The sequence below is a fragment of the Watersipora subatra genome, chromosome 6, assembly GCF_963576615.1.
Source record: "Watersipora subatra chromosome 6, tzWatSuba1.1, whole genome shotgun sequence".
NCBI classification, from domain to species: Eukaryota; Metazoa; Bryozoa; class Gymnolaemata; order Cheilostomatida; family Watersiporidae; genus Watersipora; species Watersipora subatra.
Window position 1 is genome coordinate 40,128,604 of NC_088713.1, and position 26,467 is coordinate 40,155,070.

General features: G+C 33.8%; 1 protein-coding gene across 1 annotated transcript in view; it reads right to left on the reverse strand.

Annotated features, from left to right (window-relative positions):
* Positions 1–1,105: 1,105 nt before the first annotated feature.
* Positions 1,106–26,467, reverse strand: part of LOC137398251 (malignant fibrous histiocytoma-amplified sequence 1 homolog) — a 42,616-nt gene continuing 17,254 nt past the window's right edge. Inside the window, exons 8-17 of the mRNA XM_068084359.1 lie at positions 25,112–25,252; positions 22,655–22,795; positions 16,872–18,874; positions 16,702–16,773; positions 15,667–15,851; positions 5,716–5,892; positions 4,396–4,615; positions 3,885–4,118; positions 3,567–3,679; positions 1,106–1,255 (exon numbers count right to left, since the gene is read on the reverse strand). Coding sequence (XP_067940460.1) covers positions 1,181–1,255; positions 3,567–3,679; positions 3,885–4,118; positions 4,396–4,615; positions 5,716–5,892; positions 15,667–15,851; positions 16,702–16,773; positions 16,872–18,874; positions 22,655–22,795; positions 25,112–25,252 — 3,361 coding nt within the window. The 3' untranslated portion in view covers positions 1,106–1,180. The remainder of the gene's footprint in view (positions 1,256–3,566; positions 3,680–3,884; positions 4,119–4,395; positions 4,616–5,715; positions 5,893–15,666; positions 15,852–16,701; positions 16,774–16,871; positions 18,875–22,654; positions 22,796–25,111; positions 25,253–26,467) is intronic.

The following is a 26,467-nucleotide window of genomic DNA, read 5'->3' on the forward strand; positions in this document are numbered from 1 at the left end:
TGCATCAATGATCGCAATGATAATAACTCAAATGTGTACAATCAAAAAGGAGTTATCATCTTTTGCCAATAGCAAAAACATCACTTTTAGGGACCACCGGTAGTTGCTAAAAGTAGCGACATATATCTACACCAACACTGGTGTGAGATGGCTCAAATTTTTGCTCTTAACAAAAAAACATAATGTCGCTCTTCACAAACTTAAAAACAATTTATTGCTCTCATTTATCTAATAATTTTCAAAAGAACAAGTTTATGATTCTCACATGCAAAATCATAAACATTAACTATTGCTGTGATAGTAGCTCAAAAAAGTACTGTCAGCAAGCAGTTGCTTTCTTTTGTCAGCAGTGTTGAGATAACTCTTAAGAATGATTGATATTCCTTGAAATTTGCAAAATGTACATCTATTGTCGCTGGTGATGAGATGTTTTATTTGGTTCTGTTTATATTACTATTTTTAACATGCAAAGTGTCCTAGACTCAGCAAGCATTTCTTTTGATCAAATGGTTTACGTTGTTAATAAAAGGTTTTCATTCAGAATCAGTATATGGAACTGATCTCTCTAAATCATTTTATTATAAAAAAATCTGTTGTGGTTGTGAAAGCATAAATGACAGCTCACAAAGATCTAGAGAAGAGTACCTAAATTTTGTTTATATAATAGGAAGTTATATGCATACAAAACAGCAGCTGCTGTTGAATTGGTACAGAAAGCCTGCACAAGATGCTAAAATAGTACAAGGTAAAACAACTGCATAATATAAAACTGATCACAAACATTGTTGAGACACGCAAGATGTCAAAAGTGACACACCGATCATATTCATAACTTATGATTTGTTTTATTGAAAACTTGTGAGCTGCAAAGAATAACCTTGTATATGAAACCATCTGGTTCCTCAATATTAACAAGGTAAATCAGAATAACATGATATCGGTAATCTATTAGGAATATATTTATGTAATACTACAATGTAAGAATAGATTAGGTGAGAGTTTCTATGTTTGACAAGCAAATCATCAATTAAAGCAAAAACGTCAAAGGAGATAAAACTAGATAACTATGTCAGTAGATTTGTCAGTAAACGCTACAGCTGTCTGAAGGGGTGTAGACTGGTGTAGCAGGTAATTACTCTGGGTTAGATGGGTTGTATCCAGGGAACAAGAACAGTTTCTTTCAAAGAGTGCAATCCATACTTGGCTGTTGTCCATCTCCATACTGTATGCTTTGCCTTCTCACTTTCTCCCTAACCTAGTGTAGCAGAAAACAGTGTCACCAAGTATACATTTGTAATAGTTCTATAAATAGCACAACTTTACAAACATGGTAACTCTTTACAATTGTCTGCCAAGTCTAATTTAATACTCGACCTATAACCAATTTTCAAACATGAAAACAGTTAAATGTTAACCTAAAGCTGCCTAAAATAATAAAACTCTTTGTAACATTTAAAAAAAAGATTGGACGCAATTTGAGAATTTTCAACCAACTAAGCCTGAAGCTTTTTGAAACGTCTTGAATAAGTACACATATGTTTAAAGTTATCATTCATATAGTTAGATTTAACAATTGATAATATAATAATTTTTAAATATATTTGGCAACTCTTTCTTCATTCATTTCCTTCAATTTTAAAATAATGAACTTCAAGCATGCCTCGCGGTAGAAGTGAACAAATAAAAATGTCAAAGTTTTTAGAATTTATGCAAATACTATATAAATATGAGCAAACATCTTCAGATCAATTATTTCAGCAACTAAAAGTCTCTGAAAAGGTCCTGTAGAAAAATTGACCATGAAGGTTGATAGCCGCTATTGTAGCATTCTGCTAGAATATCAGAATGCTACAATACGTAGCTTTCTGCTAGAATAGCAGAATGCTAAAAAAATGCTCGCTAGTAGAATAGCACTCGGCTATTCTGCTATTCCAGCTTTTTCTAGGAAACAAGTAAAAATATTAATTTAAATTCAAATTTAAAGCTTGTCACCCCTCATCTATATATCAGTGATCGCAATGATAACTCGAAAGCTTATTATCCAAAAGAAATTACCATCTCTCGCCAGAAGAAAGAAGATAACTCCTAGGGAACAATGGTAGTTGCTGAAGGTATATACCTACATCAACACTGGTGTGAGATGGTTTAAAATTGTAACTGCAAGAATAGCTGCTAGGATAGTATGCTATTATAGAAGCTATTCTAACAGCTATCGCAAGCAAAATGACTCTTTGAAATTCTCTACAGATGCCCTGTAAAATTATACATGACAAAGTGTCAAAATCCATTTATCATAAAGTATGGCACAGTAATCCCTTGCTACTTTGCGGCTCACTCTTCCTAGTTTCAGTGCTTTGCGGTTAATGACAGTCAACGAAAAATTTAAAACGCAAGAAAATTAATTGAAATCCAACATAAAAGAACTAAAATGCATGAATACCCATGCAAAGAATACATAGTATTTTTAATGCTGACACAGGAGAAGCTTCCGTGAGCATCGGTGTGCAAGCGGCAGTCATTGTTTGCTATTTTTGTGCAGCGTTATGCCTTTTAAATGTGTGAGTGAAAAGTACTTGTTAAACCGTTCAGTGAGCCTCTTAAGCTTCTACTACTTTCAATATCGTGAAATGAACTTAAAAAATTAAAAGAAATTGCTTACAAGTTAATTAAAAAGGTGTGTTTACTATATATGATAAAGGCACTGCCAAAGGTTATACCTTTTCTCATGTTTACGAACATGTTATGTCCTTCCCACAGAAAATCAAGTTAATCACAAGTACAAATATTTAGACTAGAAAAAGTTCAAACTGTGCCCGTACTACATAAAATCATTCTTTTGCTTAAAGTACTAGAATTGAATTTTAAATATGAACTGAAAGTCAATAAATATAAATTTAATGTAATTATCTTATAAGACATAAATACATGTTTAAAAATCAGTATAATTGTACTGGTGTAGAGATTTTGGCTCACACACATGCTCTAAAAACTAGCCTCTATTTTGAAAACTTTCGTATATCGTGAGAGATGCCGGTCTCTATCAAACGATAAAAGTGAAGTAGTTATGTATACAGTGAATATTCACTTAGTCCTACATGCATCTATATGCTTGGAGTTATCTTCTTTTAATGATATTCATTTGAGACAGTAATTACTCTATTGAAGACAAAGAAATTAATCCAATAACAAAGTTTAATACATTGAACTCATTTATTATTAAGCAAGTGTTTTCATAATGTAGAGTGGAAACAGTAACATGTTCATTATTACATGGCTTCTGTTAATGCGCCACCAAACATGCTGTCATCCCGTGTCAACAGACCATACCCATTCTGATTATTGCGTATCTTTGTTAACCCCAATCAAGGCAAACGCAACAGAATTTACCATCAACTGTGAGGACAATGAGAAATGAATGTCATGCCTGAGCAAAGCAATTATTGGGATCTCATCAAGTTTTCAGGTCTAATTTTAATTGTGTTAGGCTCATGCTTAATATTATAAATAAGCAATTTACAACACTAAAACAGGCATAAACTTTACCTGGAACATAAATTTACTCTTACCTGTCTCTCAAACAAAGTCTTAAGGTCTCGATGGCAGGCATGTTTGCAAAGGGACTCGACAATAGCATTAATAAACCAGGAGCCGAATCGCCGATTCCTATATGCCAGGTAACCTGTCACATTAGAATGGAGTTTAAGTGTGTTATACTAGATAGGCTGGTGAACTGAAATCATTCTTAAACATAAGATGTGCTGAGCACTAAATGAGTATATCTCAAAATTTTTACTAGAGTTAAAATCAGCCTATTTAAATAGGCAAAGAAGTACATTATTGACCGGCAAACCTATTCTTAATACACTGTTAGTTATTATGTTTACCAGGAAAACTGGCTTTCCAAATTAGCAGGTCATCAGTCTCCAAAACTGCATGAGACCTTGACAGGTGCATCAGGGTAGAGGATGGGCTTGGCTCAGAAAGTGTGGTTGGAGTTGCGGCCAAGCAAAGAGGAACTCCACTGGTAGGTAAGCTAGTAACTGATGGGAGAGAAAAACCTGGATGAGATGATGAAGCTGAAGATTGAGCGTCAGGCACCGTGACTCTATCCCGCAATCCTACAATAAATAAAGAATTGGAAATATTTATCTCAAATGTGTTATAAATATTGTTGGTTGAGGTTTAATCATTGATTATAGTTTTACTGCATTTAGTAACCAATAATATGGAAAGATAGAGTGGAAACAATTTGATTTACAATATATAAAACTGTAATGGTTTAGTATGGTCAGATGCTTATTAATAGATGACTGTTTCATGTCAACTACATCTATGGGTAGCACAATGCAGGACAGACTCGTTTTTACAAATAGCTGCAGAAACCAGGTAACTCACCACCAGAGCATGCCTGAATAATAAGTAGTTTTGGTTTCCTATCCATCGCTGGAAAGTTCTGAGCAGACAAGGCATTATTAATGTCTGTTCTTCGCACCATTCTTCCATCAGTCCCAGATATGCCTGTCTCAGAGCCATGACTGAGGATGATCAACACAAACATTGCATAATTTCCGTGCTCAGGCCTTTTCGTTTCATCGCTGATCACATCCAACATTCGCTGTAAGGCAACCATTAGAAGCTTAAAGTTATGTAATAAGTTTAAATAATGCATTTCACAAACTGATTAGTGACACTTACAGAATAAATACTATTTGGTTCTAATTTCGAAATTCTAGTAAAATATTGAAAGTGCTTTGCAGCAATATTTGAGATAAATATTAACTATTTTACCCTATGCTAACATTTGACAAACTGTTGTATTTTTATATACCATTGGGCAAGGCCTTGACCGGGATTTTGTTTGTTTTAATTTAAGCCAACAGCACGCAACCTATAGACCCTTGTGTGTCAATTTGCAATGCAAATTTCTAGACGGTCTTCTCGACAAAAATCCAAGAGCATGTTCATAGGTGATCATTATTTTTAATGCAATTAGCAGGTGAGTAGTTGAGAAGCTGGTTTTCAGAAACCAGATAGAGTTTTGAAATAAAACATTTTTGGTGACCTGACGAAAAAAACGTAGCAAATTTGTGTGAAGTTTGGATTATATCAGCAAAAATATATAAAAGTATAACGTTTATACAGACACGCACACACACAAGCACGCGCTAGCGCACACACAGACACACCGACACATTCACACACCAACACACCCGCACACCTACACACCTACACACCCAAACACCCAGAAACACAAACACATGTGCATCCTCAGACGCATGCACACAAACACGTGCACACAAATGCAAGCATGCACATGCACCACAAAGTACATACGAACACATTAATACCTACACCATTGCGCACACTGCACTGACACACACACTAGCGCTAGTACTAATGTATGCTCTATCTTAGTACTAACACACTAGTAGCACAAAAACATCAATGAGGAACTTATTTACATATAACTTCTTTACACATATTATCTGCAGCAATATTAAAAGGGTTATGATACATTTAAGATTTCATAGCATTAAAATGCTGTGAGGTCATAATATTTATAAACATGCAACAACAAAAATTGAAATATAATTTAGCACTTTTAAGAATTTTTTTTCAAATATCAGTGGTTATTTGGGAAATTTAAACAAAGTCTCAATAGTACATCTATCTTAAACTATTGTTAAAATAATGTAAGAAGATTTCACTGCAAACCTGACCAGAGAGATTTGCTTCACTAAAGCAAGAAAATCCAAGTTTATCGAAGAGCGACCATATTCTCTGACCATCCAAAATAGACCCTTGTCTGTAATCTGAATTTCCATCAGGATATATGAAATATATGTTGTTAATAAGAAGGCAGCATCCTCTCATGGTGCTCATTCTGTAAACCTGTTTTAACAAAAGGCACAACTTAGAAATCCCAACAAGAAATGTTAATGACTTAGTTCAGTTCACATGAATTTAGTTACAGCTTATTTTACTAACAGGGATCACCTTTACTTTGCTTAGTACACATTTAACTAGTTAATAGTTAATATAGTTAATATCCAACAGATGCGAGATGAATAGAGAAAAATATGAGAGCATTGGTTGTATTTTTGTATGCAAGAAGTGTCTTCGGATTCCTGAAATTGCTGCAAGCCGAACGGTAATCTATCACATCATTGGTAAATGACTTTCTAGTCTTGCTAGAATTTTATATGAAGTTATGAAAAAGATGTTGCAATGAGGAAAAAAGGATTGCGGAATAATTACATTAAAATTGAAGGCTTTTCATCCTTTATCTGTAATACATCAGTGATCGAAATGATAATAGCTCAAACGTGTACAATCAAAAAGGAGTTATCATCTTTTGCCAATAGCAAAAACATAACTCTTAGGGAACACCGGTAGTTGCTAAAAGTAGCGACATATATCTACACCAACACTAGTGTGAGATGGCTCAAATTTTTACTCTTAACAGGAAAACATAATGTCGCTCTTCACAAACTTAAAAACAATTTATTGCTCTCATTTATCAAATAGTTTTTAAAAGGACAAGTTTCTCACAGAATCATAAACATTAACAATTGCTATGATAGTAGCTTCAAAGAGTACTGTCAGCAAGCAGTTGCTTTCTCTTGTCAGCAGTGTTGAGATAACTCATAAGAATGGTTGATTTTTCTTTAAATTTGCAAAATGTACATCCATTGTCGCTGGTGATGAGATGTTTTATTTGGTTCTGCTTATATTACTATTTTCAACATGCAAAGTGTCCTAGACTCAACAAGCATTTCTTTTGTCCACATGGTTTACATTGCAAATAAAAGGTTTTCATTCAAAATAAGTATATGGAACTGATCTCTCTAAATAATTTTATTATAAAAAATCTGTTGGAGTTGTGAAAGCATAAATGACAGCTCACAAAACTCTAGAAAAGAGTGCCTAAATTTTGTTTATATAATAGGAAGTTATATGCATACAAAACAGCAGCCGCTGTTGAATTGGTACAGAAAGCCTGCACAAGATGCTAAAATAGTACAAGGTAAAACAACTGCATAACATAGAACTGATCACAAACATTGTTGAGACACGCAAGATATCAAAAGTGACACACTGATCATATTCATAACTTATGATTTGTTTGATTCAAAACTTGTGAACTGCAAAGAATAACCTTGTATATGAAACCATCTGGTTCCTCAATATTAACAAGGTAAATCAGAATAACATGATATCGGTAATTTATTAGTAATATATTTATGTAATACTACAATGTAAGAATAGATTAGGTGAGAGTTTCTATGTTTGAAAAGCAAATCATCCCTCAGAGCAGCAACGTCATAGAGGATAAAACGAGATAACTATGTCAGTAGATTGGTCAGTAAACGCTACAGCTGTCTGAAGGGGTGTAGACTGGTGTACCAGGTAATTAATCTGGGTTAGGTGGGTTGTATCCAGGGAACAAAAACAGTCTTTTTCGAAGAGTGCAGTCCATACTTGGCTGTTGTCCATCTCCATACTGTATGCTTTGCCTTCTCACTTTCTCCCTAATCTAGTGTAGCAGAAAACAGTGTCACCGAGTATACATTTGTAATAGTTCTATAAATATCACAACTTTACAAACATAGTAATTCTTTACAATTGTCTGCAAAATCTAATTTAACACTCGACTTATAACCACTTTTCAAACATGAAAACAATTAGATTTTAACCTAAAGCTGCCTGAAATAATAAAACATGTTGTAACATTTAAAAAAAGATTGGGCGCAATTTGAGAATTTTCAACCAAGTCTGAAGCTTTTTGAAACGTCTTGAATAAGTACACATATGTTTAAAGTTATCATTCATATAGTTAGATTTAACAATTAATAAAATAATAATTTTTAATAATATTTAGCAACTCTTTCTTCATTCATTTCCTTCAATTTTAAAATAATGAACTTCAAGCATGCCTCGCGGTAGAAGTGAACAAAAAAAAGGCCAAAGGTTTTTAGAATTTATGCAAATACTATATAAATATGAGCAAACATCTTCAGATCAATTATTTCAGCAACTAAACGTCTCTGAAAAGGTCCTGTAGAAAAATTGACCATGAAGGTTGATAGCCGCTATTGTAGCATTCTGCTAGAATAGCAGAATGCTAACAAAATGCTAGCTAGCATTTTCTAAGAAGCAAGTAAAAATATTAATTTAAATTCAAATTTAAAGCTAGTCACCCCTCATCTATATATCAGTGATCGCAATGATAACTCGAAAGCTTATTATCCAAAAGAAATTATCATCTCTCGCCAAAAGAAAGAAGATAACTCCTAGGGAACAATGGTAGTTGCTGAAAGTATATACCTACATCAACACTGGTGTGAGATGGTTTAAAATTGTAACTGCAAGAATAGCTGCTAGGATAGTATGCTATTATAGAAGCTATTCTAACAGCTATCGCAAGCAAAATGACTCTTTGAAATTCTCTACAGATGCCCTGTAAAATTATACATGACAAAGTGTCAAAATCCATTTATCATAAAGTATGGCACAGTAATCCCTTGCTACTTTGCGGCTCACTCTTCCTAGTTTCAGTGCTTTGCGGTTAATGACAGTCAACGAAAAATTTAAAACGCAAGAAAATTAATTGAAATCCAACATAAAAGAACTAAAATGCATGAATACCCATGCAAAGAATACATAGTATTTTTAATGCTGACACAGGAGAAGCTTCCGTGAGCATCGGTGTGCAAGCGGCAGTCATTGTATGCTATTTTTGTGCAGCGTTATGCCTTTTAAGTGTGTGAGTGAAAAGTACTTGTTAAACCGTTCAGTGAGCCTCTTAAGCTTCTACTACTTTCAATATCGTGAAATGAACTTAAAAATTAAAAGAAAATGCTTACAAGTTACTTAAAAAGGTGTGTTTACTATATATGATAAAGGCATTGCCAAAGGTTATACCTTTTCTCATGTTTACGAACATGTTATGTCCTTCCCACAGAAAATCAAGTTAATCACAAGTACAAATATTTAGACTAGAAAAAGTCCAAACTGTGCCCGTACTACATAAAATTATTCTTTTGCTTAATGAACTAGAACTGAATTTTAAATGTGAACTGAAAGTCAATAAATATAAATTCAATGTAATTATCTTTTAAGAAATAAATACATGTTTAAAAAGCAGTTTAATTGTAGTGGTGTAGAGATTTTGGCTCACACACATGCTCTAAAAACTAGCCTCTATTTTGAAAATTTTCGTATATCGTGAGAGATGCCGGTCTCCATCAAATGATAAAAGTGAAGTAGTTATGTATACAGTGATTATTCACTTAGTCCTACATGCATCTATATGCTTGGAGTTATCTTCTTTTAATGATATTCATTCGAGACAGTAATTACTCTATTGAAGACAAAGAAATTAATCCAATAACAAAGTTTAATACATTGAACTCATTTATTATTAACCCTATGCGTACCAAGACCGACATTTGTCGGTTTACGAGCAATGTCTCAGCGTACCAAAACCGACAAACCCGACATTTTTGCCGTTTTCGATAGACCTTTTTTAAAACGTTTTATTTATTTTAAAATTAACGTTAAAAATTAAAATTAAAAATTTGAGCAGTTTCAGTAAATTTTTTAATACTGTTTTGACGCTATAAATAATAAATTTTATGCGCATGTGCAAAAAGAACACGTTGTAAAGATTGGATCTTTCTTTATGGAAAACTGATCAACATGGACGGACGTGATAATTTGAGCTCGGCTAAAAAAATTTGTTTAGAGGATGATATCGACTGGTTCGAAAGTGAGGAAGAGGATTTCAGGTCAGAAGAATGTGGGGAAGATGATGAGAGTGAAAAAGAAGATCGACAGAGTGAATCTGATGACGAAAGTGAGAGTGAAACGACCGACGTTGAACCAGGGAGTAATTTCGGATTTCAAAGAGGAGCTGATCTAAAACCGAAAGAACTGCATTTTGATGAGAGCTTGGCAGGTGTACAAAGTCGAATTACTGGACAGATAAGTATTTTCAATTATTTACAGCTTTTTATTACATCGGCCATCATGAATGTTATAGTTAACGAGACAAATAGGTATGGCCTTCAAAAACATGGCGATGCATGGGAGTCTGTCGATGGCAAAGATATTTGGCGAGTTTTTGGTTTAGTTTTGCTCATGGGTATTGTCAAGAAGCCTACTTTGGTGTCGTATTGGTCTACCAATCCGTTATTATCAACGCCAATGTTTAGTAAAATGATTTCGAGGAATAAGATTTTAATGGTTTTGAACAGTTTGCATTTCACTGACAATTCGGAAAACCCTGATGGCAATAAGTTATTCAAGCTAGGAAATGTTTTTACCATGATATCTGACCGGTTATCTTCTGTTTTGCTGCCTGGTAAATTTATATCTATAGATGAAAGCTTGCTGGCTTGGAAAGGACGGCTCAGCTTCAGGCAGTATATTCCATCTAAAAGATCTAGATTTGGAATAAAGCTATTTGCTCTCTGCGATGCTGTCTCTGGCTATGTGCACAAGCTGTCTGTGTACATTGGTGATGAGCGAGAACAAGCCGAAGGAACTGGTAGAGGAATCACTCACAACATAGTGATGAAATTAATGAATGGTTTGCTTAATTCGGGTCGTTGTTTATATATGGATAATTATTATAATTCGCCAGAGTTAGCAGCTGAACTTATTAAAAATAACACTCATGTTTGCGGAACTCTGCGTGCAAACAGAAAAGGTGTTCCTAAAGATTTGAAAGTTTGCAATGGAAAAGCTATTAAAAAAGGTGAAACAACAAGCTTTTCTAATGGAGAAAGTATGATTGGCTGTTGGAGAGATAAGAAATATATTTCTGTAATTTCAACTATGCATAAAAACTTGGATGTCGTAGATACAGGCAAAGTAAACTATAAAGGGGATAAAGTTTGCAAACCAGCTGCTATTTTGGATTACAACCGATACATGGGAGGAGTTGACAAATCTGATCAAAATTTGCATTATTATAATGCTGCGCGTAAAACCATGAAATGGTACAAAAAACTATTTTTCCATTTATTAGATATTTGTGTGTACAATGCAGCCATTGTTTATAGAATCCGTAGCGGTTGTAAAATAACTGACTTAGAGTTTCGACAGAAATTAATTGAACAAATATTTGAATACACTGGATCTTGCCGCAAAAACACTGTTCCCCGCGCTTCAACTTCTTCCGCTCATCGATTAGTGCTAAATAGTCCAGGAAAAGGTAAACGAGCTAAATATAGAATTTGTAGGCGCTGCCCAAAGCGAGCTAATGACAACACCCGTAAGCGAGACGAAACTAGATTTAAATGCCAAGCATGTGGAGTACCTTTGTGCGAACCCTGTTTTGAGCCTTACTATGCTAAATAAATTTCCAAATTGTATTTAAAATAATTTAGTTTATGCAAATGCTTTGTTGTGTTGTTAGCTATTGTACATACACTTGCTGAAATGTCATGATATATTGTAGTTGTTGTGCATTGCTATGTTGTATTTGTTGCCCACGGCCCTCTTCAGGGCCACATATAATCAAAGAGTTCAGTTCTCATATTGTTCTGCCATCTGGCAGGATTTCTCCATCATTTGCCGTTTCTGTTCATAATAAATGTTGCTTCCTGTTTTTTGCTGCTTCACCAACTGTGTGAATACAGGCTCACCACTCAATTCTTCTTGTGCACAACCAGTTAACCTTTGCTGCAGCACACATGCATCCATGCGATCAGTTTGCAAAATTGTTACATGAATCTATAGTTTCAAGAAATGCATATCAATCTGACAGAAAAAAATAATAACTGAATATATAGATTTGAAGTTGCAGTGTTTGCAAGCTGCCCGGAGGAAAAAATCTCAGTCTGTAGGAAAATATTTCAGCTTTTAGATGCATATTCATTTGCAGTTTTATATAAATTTGCACCAGAGTTTGAGGGGCCATGTCCGGTAACTGCAGCACTGCTCGTCGCCATGGCGTCAGGAGCATTTCGTAGGTCTGCACCCGCGATGCACAGGGGCACCTAACTACACTTTTGATGTGCTTGGACAACCCATTTTTTTTGCAAACTCTTGTATAAATATGACACCATGCAGATGCTTATCATGAACCGTTTTTAGCAGAGATAATGCTTCTAAAAGTGTATTTGTTATCGAAATTTCATGGTAGAGGGGTGACAACTTCGTCGAATCTGGCTTGTGACTAAAGTGTTCCCAGTCGATGTACAGGGAATATATGGCTGTTTGTTGAAAAATTTCTAAGCTTTCAAATGCATATTCATTTACAGCTCCATGCGAATTTGCATGCGAGTTATAGCCAAGTTTAGACGACCATGTCGCGCCTCCATTATTCGCAGGTTGTTAGAGTCTTGCGCCGAAAATTTCGAGAGGCGTTCCTGCATTGCAACGGAGCTTGTAACTCCGCGTTCAATGCTCTTCGACGATCAGTTTTTTTTGCAAAACATTGTGAACATATGACTCTATGCAAGTGTCTTTAGTACAACATGGTCAATTACTTATATCAATTAGAAAAATACAATTGAAAATGGCATACAAAAATAAAAATTTCATCGCTTCAGCAAATCGACATTTTTGTTGGCAAATATTTGTGAGTTATCTACACAGAAGAAGCATCAGCTTGTAGAGAAAATTCTCAGCTTTCTTATGCATACTAATTTATGCAACTGCCACAATTTTGTTGTAAGTTACTGCAGTTTCTATGCGTTCATGTCGGCAGCTCAAATCGCGCAAGTTATTGCACGGTACTCTAGTGGTTTTTCCATCGTAACCGCGCGGTCGCTAAAGGGTTAAGCAAGTGTTTTCATAATGTAGAGTGGAAATAGTAACATGTTCATTATTACATGGCTTCTGTTAATGCACCACCAAACATGCTGTCACCCCGTGTCAACAGACCATACCCATTCTGATTATTGCGTATCTTTGTTAACCCCAATCAAGGCAAACGCAACAGAATTTACCATCAACTGTGAGGACAATGATAAATGAATATCATGCCTGAGCAAAGCAATTATTGGGATCTCATCAAGTTTTCAGGTCTAATTTTAATTGTGTTAGGCTCATGCTTAATATTATAAATAAGCAATTTACAACACTAAAACAAGCATAAACTTTACCTGGAACATAAATTTACTCTTACCTGTCTCTCAAACAAAGTCTTAAGGTCTCGATGGCAGGCATGTTTGCAAAGGGACTCGACAATAGCATTAATAAACCAGGAGCCGAATCGTCGATTCCTATATGCCAGGTGACCTGTCACATTAGAATGGAGTTTAAGTGTGTTATACTAGATAGGCTGGTGAACTGAAATCATTCTTAAACATAAGATGTGCTGAGCACTAAATGAGTATATCTCAAAATTTTTACTAGAGTTAAAATCAGCCTATTTAAATAGGCAAAGAAGTACATTATTGACCAGCAAACCTATTCTTAATCAACTGTCAGTTCTTATGTTTACCAGGAAAACTGGCTTTCCAAATTAGCAGGTCATCAGTCTCCAAAACTGCATGAGACCTTGACAGGTGCATCAGGGCAGAGGATGGGCTTGGCTCAGAAAGTGTGGTTGGAGTTGCGGCCAAGCAAAGAGGAACTCCACTGGTAGGTAAGCTAGTAACTGATGGGAGAGAAAAACCTGGATGAGATGATGAAGTTAAAGGTTGAGCGTCAGGCACCGTGACTCTATCCCGCAATCCTACAATAGATAAAGAATTGAAAATATTTATCTCAAATGTGTTATAAATATTGTTTGTTGAGGTTTAATCATTGATTATAGTTTTACTGCATTTAGTAACCAATAATATGGAAAGATAGAGTGGAAACAATTTGATTTACAATATATAAAACTGTAATGGTTTAGTATGGTCAGATGCTTATTAATAGATGACTGTTTCATGTCAACTACATCTATGGGTAGCGCAATGCAAGACAGACTCGCTTTTACAAACAGCTGCAGAAACCAGGTAACTCACCACCAGAGCATGCCTGAACAATAAGTAGTTTTGGTTTTCTGGCCATCGCTGGAAAGTTCTGAGCTGATAAGGCTTTATTAATGTCAGTTCTCTGCACCATTCTTCCATCAGTCCCAGATATGCCTGTCTCAGAACCATGACTGAGGATGATTAATACAAACATTCCGTAATTTACATGCTCAGGTCTTTCGGTTTCATCGCTGATCACCTCCAACATTCGCTGTAAGACAACCATTAAAAGCTTAAAGTTATGTAATAGGTTTAAATAATGCTTTTCACAAACTGATTAGTGACACTGTTACAAAATATATACTATTTGGTTCTAATTTTGAAATTCTAGTAAAATATTGGAAGTGCTTTGCAGCAATATCTGAGATAAATATTAACTATTTTACCCTATGCTAACCTTTGACAAACTTTATTGTATTTTTATATACCATTGGGCAAGGCCTTGACCGGGATTTTGTTGGTTTTAATTTAAGCCAACAGCACACAACCTATAGACCCTTGTGTGTCAATTTGCAACGCAAATTTCTAGACGGTCTTCTTGACAAAAATCCGAGAGCATGTTCGTAGGTGATAATTATTTTTAATGCAATTAGCAGGTGAGTAGTTGAGAAACTGGTTTTCAGAAACCAGATAGAGTTTTGAAATAGAATACTTTTGGTGACCTGATGAAAACAGGGAGCAAATATGTGTGAAGTTTGAATGAAATCAGATAAAATATGTAAAAGTATAATGCTTATGCAGACACACACACACACACACCCACACATTCACACACCAACACACCCACACGTTCACACACCGACACACCCAAACACCTAGAAACACAAACACATGTGCATGCTCAACACATGCACACAAACACATGCACACAAATGCAAGCATGCACAAACGCCACAAAGTACATACAAACACACTAATACCTACACCATTGTACACACTGCACTTGACACATACACTAACACTCGTACTAATGCATGTGCTAACTTATGTACTAACAGACTAATACGCACAAACTGATTATCAATGAGAAATTTTTTTACATCAAACTTCTTTACACATATTATCTGCAGCCATATTGAAAGGGTTATGATACATTTAAGATTTCATAGCATTAAAATGCTGTGAGGTCATAATATTTCAAACATGCAACAACAATAATTGAAATATAATATATATATTATATATATAATATAAATTATATATAATATATATATAAATATACTTTAATACTTTAAGGCATTTATTTTTCATATATCAGTGGTTATTTGTGAAATTTAAACAAAGTTTTCAATAATACCTTTATTTTAAACTATTGTTGAACCATATAAACATATTTCACTACACACCTGGCCAGAGAGATTTGCCTCACTAAAGCAAAGAAATCCAAGTTTGCCAAAAAGAGCGAAGATTCTCTGACCGTCCAATGTAGAGCCTTGTCTGTAATCTGAAGTTCCATCAGGATATCTGAAAGTTGTGTTGTTAACAAGAAGGCAGTGTCCTCTCATAGTGCTCATTCGGTAAACCTGTTTTAATAAAAGACAAAAATAGAACCCACGACCAGAGATGTTAAGGACTTAGTTCAATTCACACGAATTTGGTCACAGCTAATTATAACTACATGGAATGACCTTTTCATTGCTTAGTACATATTAAACTAGTCACTATTTTACAGGCGAAAAGGACTCACATCATCTGAGTAAAAGAGATCTTTTACAGAAGTTTTAGAGCAAAGTTTAACAGTCAGTTCCTCAGAACCCTGGTCTAAAGTGTCAGAGAGCGCGCTGTCACTTGAGTCACCATCTTGCTCAGGTTGAACAGGTATTGTAAGCCTTTCTTGTGGTTGATGAACCGGTGCCACAACCTGCTCTGTAGCTGTAAAATTATATGCTAATATGTTATCATGTGTTTATGAAAAATAAGTTGAACAAAATACCAAACTGTATTAAGAGCATTCTCACAAAACTTATAGGCAACATTAAAGTATTTGATACAATGATATATTATACTTTTGCATAACTAGTACTTCACGTTTTAACAAATTTGTTCAAATCGTCAAAAATTTTAAACTTGTCTGATATTATAAAGATTTTACATGAGTAATAAAAACAATGATACACTTCTATCAGTATTTAAATGTAAATGAAAATGGTGTTTCTTATTGATTGTATTTATTAAATACTGAAAAGCAGTAAGAAGTCATCAAGCATGCTACTTGCTTCCCATAAATTGTTAGTCTTAAACATTTTATTCAGGCTTCATTGTCAGCAGTTTTTTTCGCAAGCAACAGAAAATTAGAAACATTTAAAAACTAACCTGAAAGTGCCAAAAAAGTAGGCTTAGTTATTACACTGACGAATAAATTTTTTAACATGACTTTCATCTTTTTATTTTAAAAATTGATCATTAGCTAGACCTAAGTAATCATTAATAATTAACTACTAGCAGTTTTATTATTGAAATATTTCATCTTTCAGAACTTTGTAGGCAGTATCTGGACAATTAGTGAAATACATGACAAGCCATTGATAGTGAATATCACATAGTCATCCAAAGTTTTGATCACTCATCTCAAGATTTACTTAGCCTCAATTCAACTATTTAGTTTGCTATCACCAAAGATAAATACTTTTTGAATGCAGGTCAGTGACCAAGTGTTACTAGAGCTGTAAAACATGTGCTGGAATATAATAGCAAGAAAAAATTATTTACAAAGCATGTGTACCTGCGGATGCCACAGATAGAGTGTCTAGATAGTCCTGTATGATACGTTTCTTTTTTTCATCAAGCTGATGACCTAAGTATAAATAGGTAAAGCATTAATGAGGCATAATCAACATGTTAGTAGAGAATAAACAACTTCAGTAAATTGAGTTTGCTGACATTGTAACTCACAAGGTCTCATAAGGGCTAATGGTACACTCGACTTTTTAATTCCAGTTTCCTCTGCTTGCTTTTCACAAATCAGCTTCTCAACACCCGAATATTGTTTGATTGTGAGTGCTTCACCATCTGGACAGAACCAATCTGGATTAACAAAATATTCTGGTTTAGGGTCTTTTAAAAATAGGCAATGACCACAAAAAATGTGAATATATGGTTCACTTGCGACCCAAGCAGTTGAAAGCAGCTTCAAGATGCTATTAGTTGCATTTTCGAGTTGTTTCCACATATCTCCAAAACGAGCTTCATCAGAACCAGCCTGCAGAGTAACTTTCTGGCCACGGACATCATGTACCAAATTTACTTGCAACCCATCATGATAGACCACAGCACCATTTTTAGCAATCTTCTGTGTGTTTATGTCATTTGAAAGCTTGTTTAGCATGGCAACTGTCATTAGTTGGAACCCGTAGTTGGGGAGTGGAAGTCCTCTCAACTTGATGTGTAACTGAAGCTGAAACCTTCTCTCTTCCCCAAAAAGCTCGTCGATGCTTTTTGTTGCAAAATATGGTATCGCGTACCCGTATTTATGCTTTTGAGCGTTCAACACTATGGGACCTTGTACAATCCAAAAGCTTTTTAACAATTCAATGGCAATGTCAGGTTGAAAGTCTGATTCAACTGTGAGGAGATGGTGCAATAGTGCCTCTTCAAGGATGCCATTTCGGGTGAAGTTTTTGACAAACTGTTTATATAAAGCAAAACTGATGGATTTCCCTTCAAAATCAAACTCACGAAAATTTTCTGCTCTTTCTTTCCAAAGACAGTCTGACTGGTGATGAAAGAGAATTGAAATCATTTTAGTCATTGCTGGGATGTCACGGAATATGTAACCTTTTAAAGACTCTATTGACTGGAACCAAAGAATATCACCTATGTTGTGCATGTAACTCAAAATATTCAGTGACCTCTCTCCAGGAAAGCTAGCCAGAACCTCTGACACAGTGACTAGAGGTTCTGTCAAACTCTTTGCAACAAAGTTGCACATACGATTCCATTTTTGTGGTAAAGAAACCTTGTACTTCCTGCAACAAATATCAAGAGCTTTTCTGAGATCTTCTATTTGATGTGACTCTTTGCCAAACACAAATGTGTTCTCTTCATTAAACACATCAGCTCCCTTGTTGGATAAAAATTTGATTTCATGGAGAACCTGCTTTTTTGCTCTACTTGGTAGTTGCTCAGTTTCGAGCATTTCATCTCGAAGTTTCTTAGAATGATTGAACAGACAATCTTTGTAACTCTGTAGTTCTGAGTCTGAAACTTTATCAGAGTGAGTGAGAACTAACAGTGGAGACTCTACTAACAAAGGACATGCAAGATAGATGTGAGCCAACCAATTCCAGCAGAGTTCTTCAGTAGCTGCTTTTTTTCCTTCTTTTTTAGCCAAAGATTTAAATGCATTCAAATTAACCACGATCAACGGAATGTTGCGTTCCTTTAGAATGTACCGATAGGTAATATGATAGACTTCGTGTCCCCCGTGATCAATCATCTTGGCGTATGAATTGTTTAGCTGTACTCCTTGTATTTGAAATACTTTTGTCGTTTCATCTAGCATGCTGGTGTCAGAGCGGTTTGTGAGTACACGGCTTTTTGACTGCAGAGATGCAATGAGGCTTGTTTTCCCTGACATTGAATGGCCAACTACCGAAACAGGAACAATCGTGAGTTCAACTTGTTGTTCTAATGCACGGTCTTCAAAAAAGGATTTAATTGCTGCCAAACCTTGCTCACAAACACCATAAGGAGGAGAAACTAGATTAAAGCAGCGATCGCAATTAAGACTAGTGAGATGTTGAAGATTCAGAATTTTCTCATCAATCTTTGTCAGGTTACGGTTGCCAGAGATGTTTAGTGTACGTAGATTCTCCATTTTAAATACACAAAATGGAATTTTGGTTAGCTTGTTGTCACTGCAGTCTGACTCCTCCAACTGATCACAATTACGCAGGCTGCAATCAGACACCAATATATAAAATGAGCATTATTTGTGTTCAATCTAATTGTGAAAAAGTTGTAGCTTGTTTGTCAAACAGAAAAATTTAAGTTTCATATGTATATGTTGAAGTATTGTACTTCAATTATATCAGCTAATAAGATCTCTTTATATAATTTTTGCCTTTTCAATGCAATAAAACGAAAGTGTCTTTTTGTTGGCATCCAAATCAGTTAATACTACATGTAGATAAAAGCTGCAACATTTTTTTTCTACAGAAATATTGTTTAGGGAGGAAGTATTCCTATCAAAATTTAGCTCAGCTGTGTTATGTTATTCAGAACATTGTTCCATGACTATTCTTACAACTGAAACAAATCAAGGAAGCCTCTCTTTTCTCAGTTATATACTACTATGTAGAAATTTGACTAGATAGCTACTTTATAAAGTTTATTCCTGCATTTATTAAGTTTTTAAATTTTGATATTGCAACATTTATTATGGAAAGGACACTCTCATTTGTTTTTATTATTTGTAAATTAAACAAACATTTGTTAGCGTAACTATCGTTACAAGCAGATAACTAAACATCCATTTTAAATTCTTACAGATGAACCATATTATTCTAATAAAAGTGCAACAAGTTGTTACTCACCTTAGTCCCTTGATAAACTGATTAGAAATTAACTGCCTAATTATCTGGTTATATTAATAATTGTCATTAAATTGGTTTCTGCTGATAAATTAAGGGATTTTTGGACCGTGGGCAAACTAATAATTTGAAGAAATTAGTCAAGTTAACTAAGACAATACTTTGAGATTTTAGTTGATACTTCAACCATATATAAGTCATGCTCAGCGTATAGTACGACTATCTATAGCTACATATCTCATATAAACTGAGGTTATACTATGTATCTCCTCCATGATAGTCTGATTGCTGTTAGTAGCCAAAACTATTATTAATTGTTTTAAATATAAGAATTTCATTGGATGTAATTGAGAAATAAGCATAATACTCTATATGAATTTTTGCCGGGAAGTTTAATGTAAATTTTGGCAGTTTTAAGTTTAATACTTGATTTAATGGAAATTTTTAAATGAGTTGATTATACATGTATAGCCAAATTCTCAAATAAATATTAAAAATATTCTCATATTATTTACCAAATGTAACAAAGGTATTAAATAGGTTTTAACAGACATGTCTGCTAAACTTGAACTGTTCTTCTTTGTGATTAAACTATTGGGGAATGTTTGTGTTGGTCTGAAAATTACATTATAGTGATAAGCATGTTGCATTTATTTTTAATTCAATTAAAAATTACGAATTAATCTGGACGCTAAAAAGATAATGTAATGTGCCAGTGCATGACAAGCTTATGTAGCCCTATAGGAAAATAACTTGCATCAGTATTCTTCAACAGGCTCCAATAGTGTGCTGTGTGGTGCAAGCCAGACTTAACTTCTACATGAGGCCATCTCAACAAAAGTATACATTTTAGTTCGTTGACTGAATTTTCCAGCAGAAAATGAGTTCAATTCAAGAAAAATTATGTCAGGAACAAAGATGACATTAGTTAAGGACAACAATAGAGAAACCAGTCGCATTGAAATCCTATAATAACCAGCAGATATAGTTAATCTTTCACCTTAAAATAGGGCTGCAATAGAGTCTTTACAATAAAATTAACTTTTGTTTATGAAATTTTAACAAAACTTATGATCATGGATGGGAGAGGATTAAAAAGAGAATAGAATAACTTGACAATTCAAAAACTGCAATAGTACTTAATTTGTCAGAAGATGTTGAGGTGAAAAAAGCATTGTCTTTGGTTTGACCAATGCAAAGTATTACAATAATGCAAACATGAGCATTTTAAACACGCACGGTGCCTCCATAGTTAACTTCACTGAGTTGTAAATCTGGTTTAACTTAGTAGAGTGAGTAGATTATGACAGTATCTTACTAGTCATCTTAAACGTTATTGAAGTTTGTTATTTATAGTTTAAATTTTCACAAAGTCTGATTTCATTTGAAGCATTAGGCTTTTCTTTCCAGTTTTCTAGTGTGACTCTATTATTAAAGGTTTGGCAGTGCGATCTTTGAGAGAAAATCAAACCTTTTTTCAATAATCATTGGCAAACAGATTCAATGATGACAACTCAAATACTTCACAAACTCTTGAGTGCTTAGCAGTGTCTCAGACAAATAAGCGACCTGTGATGCAGGTCGTGCAATAAGCACCATTGATGTTATTTAACTAAACTTTTCTCCAATGAACTCTACAGTTGTTCAAAATAAAGTTCATTAGTAAATTTGTTTTGTGGAACAGCAAAATCATGTCACAACTGTTTGTTGCATTTGTATCGAACTATCATCTATATAACCCGCAACTGAATCGCAACCCCATCAAGTCCGGTAAGAAAGCATGTTATATCAAAATTTGCATCTTCAATAGTGTAATGTACAAGCTGTAGTCAACTGCTCCATGAAATCATGTCTCCAAAATATACAAGCTAATTATTTGACTAAAGTTTTATCAACAACAAGAGCTCAGTCTTAGATAAATGGTGTAAAAAAGAACTGTGAGATTTAATGAAAAAGAAATAATGAAAATAACTGCACTGACAATATATGATAGATATAATATAATTTTATATGTATAAATATGATTTTATTAATACTTCAAATAATAAGAGGCTTGCAAAATTTTTATTTACAACGCAAGTAAATTTTGTTTATAAAATTTTAGCTGAGTTGATGAACATGTAGAACAGAAGATTAAAAAAGAAATAGAATAAGTTGTCAACTGAAAATCTATAATCAAGATTTATTTGTCACCAAAACTGTTTAAGAGCAGACAAAACATTGAACTTTGGCTTACTTATTCTAGGTATTACAGCACAAAACGTATGAAAACTTAAAAAAAACACTGTCTCTCTAAACTTAAGGTCACGCAGTTAGTTAAACTGGTCTAGTAAGAAGTAATGGGTAGATGATGCTAACAATTAGAATCTCATATATGCTTGTGTTTTAATGTTTATCATTTAAACTTTTGGTTTCTAACAAAGTCTGAATTCATTCAACCATTTTACATTTCTTTCATAGACTCTGAGCTAACTGCATGAAATGGAGTCATTTTCTTTATTAGTAGAAAAGCAAAATATTTTCATCGCAAAATGCCTTTTTTATTCAAGGATCACAAATCAACTATTACATCATCACTTAAGCACCTGATGGTGTTTCGGAAAAAAATAGCACTTTTTTGCCATGCTGATGCTATAACCATTAATTTTTTGGCGTATACCGACTTCAATTTACAAAGAAATTAAAGTTCTTTCTCGAATGAAACAAGTGTTTGTTAGCGATCCCCTTTTGTGTTCCAGCAAACCATGCCACAACATTTATTGAAATTTTTACAGAGTGATCATCTGCAGGAATCACAGACATTCTTTACAGCAACTGTTGTGGTTTTTTTATGCCAACTTAATTTACTTGTTCGTAACATTTAAACTTTATATAAAGTACTTTTACGATCAAGCTACGTTACTTTGTGATAATTTTGGGTGAAATATATTTTCGTATACTTTTTCCAGGCTGGACTTTGGTAAATCTGAAAACAGTGCTTACAAAGTGTCCGTCAAATAAGGACTTGAAGAGTTAGCAGTAAGAAAATGTTTGTGCCAAAGCAATAAAGGTCAGTGGACATAATATAATGAACACTTACTACAAATATTTTATTATTGATAGAATGATAGCCGGAAGCATTACCGGTCTGTAGATGAAACTCACCTTTTTGGTAGAGAGACTAGCCCGCATCCCTTAAGGTTCAGCATTTTTAAGTTACCAAGATCACCAAACACATCTGGTAGTTCGCCAGAAAAGTCGTTATAAGAAAGGTCAAGCTCTTCTAGTTGAGTCAACTTTGAGAAGCTGTAAACCATAAATAAAGACAAAAACAAGAAATATCAAAGGTTCCAGGAAACAGTTTGGCATGGTGAGTGTTGAAGGCAAAACGTAGCAATAAATTGTACTCTATTCTAACAAGTATTGTCAATGCAAACAAATGCACACCTTCAAAATTTGACATTTTTCCCAAAAACGTTTATTGGTAGTTAGCACCAGACAACTCTTTTCTAAATAATAATAATATTAACTGTTTACCTATATCCCAAGTATATATACCCAAGTATTATTGATGCAAAAATGTGCATTATCAAATTTTGCAATATTTACAGAAAACGGTTTATTGGTACTTAGCATCAGGCGAACCTTTTCACAATAATAACTCGAAATTCCCTGTCATACAGCCCACGACCAAAGTGATATTGGAAAAAGGAAAATGTACTGATGGTTGATAAATGCAATATTAACAGTCAAATGGCACTGCAGTGCAACAGGATAACTGCAATGGTAGATGTAATGTACTGAGTGTTATTATGTACAACAAACAGCAATAATGAAAGGAAAAGATTATATGTTTATATCTCTCCCCCTTGCGCAATAGAAGAAATGCAATATTAGAAGTAAAATGCACTGATCTTATTAGAATAACCAATATTATTAAGGTAGTAATACAGTAGTAATAACAAACCAATGCACAATTTTGTTTACATTTCAAAACGTCATAGCTAACAATATCAAGCAGTTGTGATATTTATATAGATTTTTAGAAAATCTATTTAACAAAACTATTTAGAAAAAATAATAACGTACTGCCCAACATCGGTCACTATATACTTCGATCTTGTAATATCGAATGCTTATTCTTATAATTAAATCTTAAAAAATCGAATAATTATTCCTATAATTAAATCTTATAAAATGGAATAATTATTCTTATAATTAAATATTGTAATAATCTCATAAGAATCGTCAGAAAAAATATCATTGCCATTTCCTTTACTTTTACTGCTTTGGACATCAGTTGAAATACCCAAGTACTCCTAAAAGTCCAAAATGTCAGTTACTTTGAAATCGGCAAAAAAGAAACGATTGCTTTTTTAGTACTTCTACGTTAATTATAGAAACCTTCGGCAATTTGCCAATGCTATAGACTGGTTAAATGTGCACAGCTTTTTTGTGTGAAATGCTCACGACTTAATGGTTCTATTGTCTGTCACTCGGCGTTTCGTTTGCCGGTCTTAATTTTGATAAAAATAAGGCTTGTCAAGTTTTAATAACGATTTCAGGCCGAATTAATCTGTCTATTTATGTATAATCCAATCAGATGGGTAAGGTTTAGGAAATTTTCTACAAATGATAAAGATTTGGTAACAAATTTAAATAGATTTATATGTGTTTTGTATTGTTATTATACTTAAACGACTCCATTGAAACATGGTTAAATTCGTTGATGAGATTTCGGTACAAAGGTTTGCGATGTCCGTTAATGAATAATTTTCGTGAGTTGTGTGCACATATGCATTTATCATAAATCTCCCAAACAATCGCTTCGCTCGTGTTTGGTCATCGGATAACAATATTAACATATAACCTACATTAACTATTAACATTTAGTCTTTCAGTAATAAATGTCATCTGCAAGTATAGAAGCCTATGTAAAAAAAATCACAGTAGTAAAGACGAAGATAAAATGGAAATAAACCTGAATCCAGTTACTGATAAGGAAGTGTTATGACTACTATTATAGCCAAGAGCAAAATTTGTTGTACTTAAATTGTCTGAAAATTAAAAAATACATCGTGAAGGATCTGAAAAATAGATGATTATTAAAAAAAAATTAAAAAATGAAAGAAATAAATTCCACATAAAAAGTAAACCATAAACAAAATCATCTACTTTGGATGAAGAACAGAGGCCTTCAATGGTAACCTCCCATATAGTTTTTAAGTTATTCGTTCAGTATAATTGTCAATGCTTACAGCGACTAGGCATCAGCAAAAACTTTGTTTTGTTACCGCTGTGATATGGCACAAAAATTGACGTTAGTTGCTAGTTATAATTAGGTTTCTATCATGGTCTTGTAATCTTATGCCAAAATTCTTTTTGATAATTATGAGTAAAATATATTCTCATACGCTTCCTACAAGCTGAAGTTTGATAATTCACAAAACAGCCTTTACAAAGGAATATATCAAATAAGACCTTGAAAAGTGAGCAGTAGAAACGTGTTTGTAACAAAGCAGTAAAACTCAGTAAGCATAATATAATGAACACTCACTACAACCCTTTCACTGTTGATACAATGATAACTGGAAGCATTATCAGTCTGTAGATGTTACTCACCTTTTTGGTAGAGAGTCTAGCTCGCATCCCTGAAGTGTCAGCTTTCTTAAATTACTAAGACTACCAAATACATCTGGTAGTTTGCCAGAAAAGTCGTTATAAGAAAGGTCAAGCTCTTCTAGCTGAGTCAGCTTTGAGAAACTGTAAATCATAAATAAGGGCAAAAAATAAAAATATCAAAGGTTCAAAGAAACAGTTTGGTATAGTGATTGTTGAAGGCAATACGTAGCAATAAATTGTACTCTATTCTAACAAGTATTGTCAATGAGAACAAAAATGCACACCTTCAACGATTGCAATTTTTCCCAAAAAAGTTTATTGGTAGTTAGCACCAGACAACTCTTTTCAAAATAATGATAATATTAACTGTTGACCTACATCCCAAGTATATATACCCGAGTATTATTGATGCAAAAATGTGCATTATCAAAGTTTGTAATATTTACAGAAGACGGTTTATTGGTACTTAGCATCAGGCGAACCTTTTCACAATAATAACTCGAAATTCCCCTGTCATACAGCTCACGACCAAAGCGATATTGGGAAAAGGAAAGGGTACTGATGTTTGAGAAATTTAATATTAGCAGTAAAATGGCACTGCAGGGCAATATGATAACTGCAATGGTAGCTGTAATGTACTGGGTGTTATTATGCACAAGAAACAGCAATAATGAAAGAAAAAGATTATATGTTTATATCTCTCCCCCTCCCGCAATAGGAGAAATGCAATATTAGAAGTAAAATGCACTGATCTTATTAGAATAACCAATATTATTAAGGTAGTAATACAGTAGTAATAACAAACCAATGCACAATTTTGTTTACATTTCAAAACGTCATAGCTAACAATATCAAGCAGTTGTGATATTTATATAGATTTTTAGAAAATATATTTAACAAAACTATTTAGAAAAAATAATAACAGTAACATACTGCCCAACATCGGTCACTATATACTTCGATTTTGTAATATCGAATGTTTATTCTCATAATTAAATCTTATAAAATCGAATATCTATCCTTATAAATAAATCTTATAAAATCGAATAATTATTCTTATAATTAAATATTGTAATAATCTCATAAGAATCGTTAGAAAAAATATCATCGTCATTTCCTTTACTTTCACTGCTTTGGACATCAGTTGAAATACCCAAGTACTCCTAACTAAAAGTCCAAAATATCAGTTACTTTGAAATCAGCAAAAAAGAAAAACGATTGTTTTTTCAGTACTTCTACGTTAATTATAGAAACCTTCGGCAATTCGCCAATGCTATAGACTGGTTAAATGTGCACAGCTTTTTTTATGTGAAATGTGCTTGACTTAATGGTTCTATTGTCTGTCGCTCGGCGTTT